The sequence below is a fragment of the Myotis davidii genome, unplaced genomic scaffold, assembly GCF_000327345.1.
Source record: "Myotis davidii unplaced genomic scaffold, ASM32734v1 scaffold370, whole genome shotgun sequence".
Lineage (NCBI taxonomy): Eukaryota > Metazoa > Chordata > Mammalia > Chiroptera > Vespertilionidae > Myotis > Myotis davidii.
The window spans coordinates 17,882,178-17,887,601 of NW_006288615.1; the positions used below are offsets into that span (position 1 = coordinate 17,882,178).

The 5,424-nt window shown below is 38.4% G+C and overlaps 1 protein-coding gene across 1 annotated transcript in view; it reads right to left on the minus strand.

Annotated features, from left to right (window-relative positions):
• Nucleotides 1-286: 286 nt before the first annotated feature.
• The window catches only part of LOC102771998 (cytochrome b reductase 1), a 13,035-nt gene continuing 7,897 nt past the window's right edge, over nucleotides 287-5,424 (minus strand). The window contains exons 2-3 of the mRNA XM_015561993.1: nucleotides 4,100-4,254; nucleotides 287-3,249 (exon numbers count right to left, since the gene is read on the minus strand). Coding sequence (XP_015417479.1) covers nucleotides 2,949-3,249; nucleotides 4,100-4,254 — 456 coding nt within the window. The 3' untranslated portion in view covers nucleotides 287-2,948. The remainder of the gene's footprint in view (nucleotides 3,250-4,099; nucleotides 4,255-5,424) is intronic.

Genomic DNA, 5,424 nt, shown 5'->3' on the forward strand with positions numbered 1-5,424 from the left:
TACTAGCCTAAACGAATTGATAACACAGACAAATAAATTCCAAAATAACTTTTATTACTATATAAAGCCGAGTCAAGAAAAAAAATAGGTGCATATTTTTTTCTACAAAATTTTAAAATACTCAGGTTATTTAATATTTTCCCATAAATGTGTTGAGATAGAAAGACAAATTCACACACACAGATATTTTTCCAGGTACCGTATAGGAATAAAGAGTAATAGTTTTCTTTCTTCTCTACTTTCCTACGTGTAGCTCTAAGACATAGCAGTTACAGTTTTCTGTTGTAAACCTGAAAAAAGGACTTTCTAAGAGAAAAATTCTATCATGTTGCAATAAAACTAGCAGAAAGCTCTACTTCATCTTTGAGCTTTTAGATTTGGCAGCTGCGGTCAACCAGTATTGCACTGGAATTTCCAACTCGGCTGGGAACGACCCTAATTAAAAACAAGACACCCTCTTTACTCTGTCCTTTAGAAAACATACACCACTCGTCAGTATCCCTTAAAAGGTGCAATTGCCTCCTTTGTCATTTGATTGTAAGGCCTGCAATGCTGTTCCTCACCATCACAGCTCAAATGTATACACACAAAGAGAAGAAAGAGAAGTCCCTTGGGAGGTGGACTCAGTTTGACACAAGGAGCATAAGAAGCTGCACACTTGATAACATTAAATCAAAACGTATATTCATTTGAGCTTCTCAATAAACCCTCCAAGAGAAAAGGCGTTAGTGTGGATTTAGATGAGTGTTAAAATAAAACTTTCCCCCCTGAAATTAGATTATGGGGTAAACCAAGCCAGATGATCTCTGCAGATGACAGAAGCTATAATTGTTAGTGGGGAGCTCAGTCACTGTTTTGGAATTGATACCTAAGGCTTTCTTCTCCCCTATTCTTTCTTGTGGGCTTTTTAATGAGATATTTTTGGGGGAGATGCTTTAGGTAGAAAATATTAGCTTTTGAAAGATAAAGGTGCAATTATCTTTAGAATAGGAAGCCCATTTAAAAAAGTCTCAAAGAGAAAGTTTTTCTAGGTATATTTTGCCATGCATTGTTTTCATAAAGGCTGAGAAAGAACGGAAAGAAGCTCCTATAATATCTGTAAGATTACCCTCACATTAGCCAGAAAGAAAGACAAAAGAAAGGGCTGAGATGAGGGGTGCTCACATAGTTTGCAATGGAGCAGAATGTTCTAGTACCAAACCCATAATTAACTTTTCACTAATTACCCCTTTCTTGGCCTATGTAAAATGGAATGGCAGTTTCAACTTTTGAGGATCTCACTGACCCTTCCTCTCTAAAACCCCTGGAATTCTGTACCGCTCCATGTAATGAAGTATCCATTTATCAATTGTCTGTGTGTGGCAATGGAGTTCCTCTTACCTAGCCTGCTCTACCGATATTAAACTGACACTATTACCAATTTTGGAAATAGAATTACATAAGAAAACAGCGTTTCAGAGAGGGGATTTTGAATGGTTATCCATGAAGCTTAAGGGATGTGGTAGAGTGCATTCAATATTCAATCTATAGAAGTAATTACCAGCTATCCTAAGAGGAAATCCACTAAGCACTAAAAAAGTCAAGTGTATTTGCTATAAAACTGTAAGGTTTTTATCCTTCTTAAAGTGCTCCAGTTTAACATGGCAGGGAAACCGAAAATCGACCCGCAAATGAAAACCATCACTTCAGCATAGACACTGCTCTAGGTTTTAGTTTAAGTCAACCCCGAGAGGTCTCCATGCATGAAAGTTGTCTCCTCTGAGTCGCAATTCACGACTGAGAACACAAAGCTCAAGGTATCCCCTAAAATTCCAGGCAAGTCTGGAAGGACCCCAGCTGCTGCGCCACGAACGGCAGACCCTGAGGTAAGTCTCTCTCTCCCATCCTCAAACTGAAACTGTCCAGCAGCTAAGATCGTAACGAACAAAAATCTCAATTGATTATCTTGAAAGCTACAGATGTTCTTGCCCAAACTTCCTCCGTCATCAAGACACAATTTTAAGAACAAAGAGGCATCAAGGTAAACCATGGCTTGTTGGCTGTGCAAGGACACCCAGGACCTATTTCCAGGCCCTTTTCCTTGGTTATCTGAGGAATTTTGGCAAAAAGAGCCAGAAGGTATCCATTAACCACGCCACCGCACTCCAGCACCAGAAATTTATTCAGGGGAGGGTCAAAGTAGGTGCAGGTTAGTATAAAACAGAAAAAAATGGCACAGTGAAGGGGTGGGACTCATGGACTGAGGAGCCAGACCGGCAGGTTTTGAATCTTGGTTCCACCACTTATGACGTTGGGGCAAGTTACTAACCAGTTCAAGCTTCAGATCTTTCATCTGTAAAATGAAGATAATCATAGTCCCTACCTCATAAGGTCTGTCTGGAGATCGAATGAGCTAATTTATAAAGTGCTTAGAATAGCGCCTGGCACACAGTAAGTGCCATGCAACTACTTTAAAAAAATAAAATGAAAACAGAAACTGGAGGGAAAGGGCTCTGGGAGGTTTGTAGAGCAGTTGGTGCTGCCTAAGAATTCAGGCACATTCTTGATTTAATTGGGTCTGGAATCCGGATCATAAAATGTGCCAGATCCCAGGGAAGCCTTGGGACTAAGTTGAGTTTTGGAGGAACTTCCAGGGCTGCCGCTTTATCACATTTACCAACTGACAGATGCAGTGTGAGCATCGGGGCTCTGCAAGGCACAGGATGCATTGGTCCTCAACAAGAGGTAACAACCACAGTTTATAGCTGCTATCATTTACACTGACCATCTCCTTTCCAATGCAGGTAAGTTCATGGGCCTCGATCAGTACCAACTCTTTCAAGAAATCCTACTTTATGATTAAAACAATATAAACTCTATGGAGCTCAATCATCTTATGGCTAAATAGGAGACGCTAAAGTGTAGGGCTAGTTTTTAAAAGCAAAGTTACATGACTCCACCTCCACATCTTACATGGTGGACTTCGGACCACTCTCCTCAAGGGCAACGTTTCTTTTCCTGGCTGCTGCATCACTGCTTAACTCTGAACCTGATTTGTCCGTGTTGCCAAAGTTGATTGCCATGGAGCCTTCCACTCCCTCTGGAGTGCCTCCGTTTGGCTGAAGACGGAGAGAAGCTGGTTCTTTAGGACGTTTCCACTGCGGTCTGGTGACTATCCAAAACACGAGGGCCCCAAACACCAGAATCAGAAGGCCCAGGGTATTTGCAAAAATACCTTCTGGTGGGAATGTATTATAGCCAGGTGTTTTCCTAACAAAAAAATAAAAGAGAGAGCGAGAGTCAGTCCACTTACAAACAGAGTGAGACAGCAACATGCCAAACAGTTTTGAATTTATCTGCTGAAAATGCACACTGGTACAGCTTCAGTGTCAATTCCCTTAAAGCTTGATAGTAAGGGGAAATTTATGCAACCATTCACTCAGTGGAATAGAATGATATTGTTAAAAAACAACAACATTAGTATAAAAATAATATAGCTTCTGGAGCACCTGTATCACTTAAAAAATGAGAAAAGGATGATACAAAAATGTACATACACCATAATTACAATCAATAAAAACATGCACATCAAAAATATTGTAAGGCATGCATAATTTCAATAGTTGTTTTAAGAGTAGTACAACTTGCCCTAGCCAGTTTGGCTCAGTGGATAAAGCGTTGGCCTGCGGACTGAAGGGTCCCAGGTTCGATTCCGGTCAAGGGCATGTACCTTGGTCGCGGGCACATCCCCAGTAGGGGGTGTTCAGGAGGCAGCTGATCCATGTTTCTCTCTCATCGATGTTCCTAACTCTCTATCCCTCTCCCTTCCTCTCTGTAAAAAATCAAGAAAAAGTATATTTAAAAAAAAAGAGTAGTACAACTTACTGGATTTTTGGTCCTCCTTCAAGCATTTAGTAGTATTATATTGTATAATATAATAACCTGTATTTATATACAATGTTATATTGTATTATATAATAAATGTTTTTAAGAATAAATAATTAAAATTTTTAATGTTTTAATATTTAAAAGTTTGCTATATTTGATTACCTTTTCCCAATGAATAAGTATTTTTCCATTTATAGCTTAAGTATACAATTAGGGAAACTATGTCACTTACAGGGCAAATATCAGTTTCTCAGTCACTCCCATAAGGGCTGTTGCAATCACTGTTCCAAAGATGACAAGTCCAGAATAAACATGTATGGGCATGAGAAATGCTCGGAGAGAAAGTGGAGCCCAAGGAAGCAGAAAGATGAAAAAACCTAGGAGAAGCTAAACATCAAAAAGTGCAATGGTTATCATTTAATTTTAAGTTTTAACTATAGAAATTTAACATTATTATTTAAAAGCAATCTGTGCAAAATGAGAAAATATTTCATATAGAACTAAGGACATAAAATGAAAAGTAAGTTTTCCCACTCCAGTTCCACTAATCCAAGGTGACATCTAACATCAGATGTTAAAAGGTACTGACCTAAGTAACTTTGAAAATGAAACTAAAATAAAAGACAATAGGAACTATGCACGTGCACTAGACTCTAAGTAAGCGGTTCTCAACCTGTGGGTCGTCACCCCTTTGGGGGTTGAACGACCCTTTCACAGGGGTCGCCTAAGACCATCAGAAAACACATATATAATTACATATTGTTTTTGTGATTAATCACTATGCTTTAATTATGTTCAATTTGTAACAATGAAAATACATCCTGCATGTCAGATATTTACATTATGATTCATAACAGTAGCAAAATTACAGTTATGAAGTAGCAACGAAAATAATTTTGTGGTCGGGGGTCACCACAACATGAGGAACTGTATTAAAGGGTCGCGGCGTTTGGAAGGTTGAGAACCACTGTTCTAAAGCATCCTTCCAGAAAATTTCTGTGCCTATATAAACAAACGTGTGTGCACACGCGCACGCATATTTGTTTTGCATATTGTGTTCTTGGATATCTTTTCATAGTAACACATGATTATCTAGTTTATTCTTTCTAAAGGCTAATATTCTATTTTGAGGATGTAACATAATTGATTCAGTTCTTTATGTGTGTTCCTGTTTCCAGTTTTTTTGCTATCATTACATTAACAAGGCTACATGAACATTCTGGTACTTACTCGTTTGTTGTTGTGTACAATAGGACACATTTAGTCAGGTCAACCTAAAAAACTATGTGGTTTTTGAAAAAACTTTGTTTTACGAGGAAGAAATGTGTCCTACAGAAAAGTTGCCTTCATTTCCTTGACAATTCAGTCCTTAATAGAACACTTCTCAGCTGAGAAGCCAGCAAGTTCCTATGTAAACTGAAATCTTAACTCCTTCAGTTTTATTTTGTTGCCTCACACCCCCTGCCTATTAAGTATTCTCTTCTCTTCAAGAAAATAAAGATAACTTAGACGCGTTTAAAGGGACTATTTTATTTTTTCAAGTACCTATTTAGGATT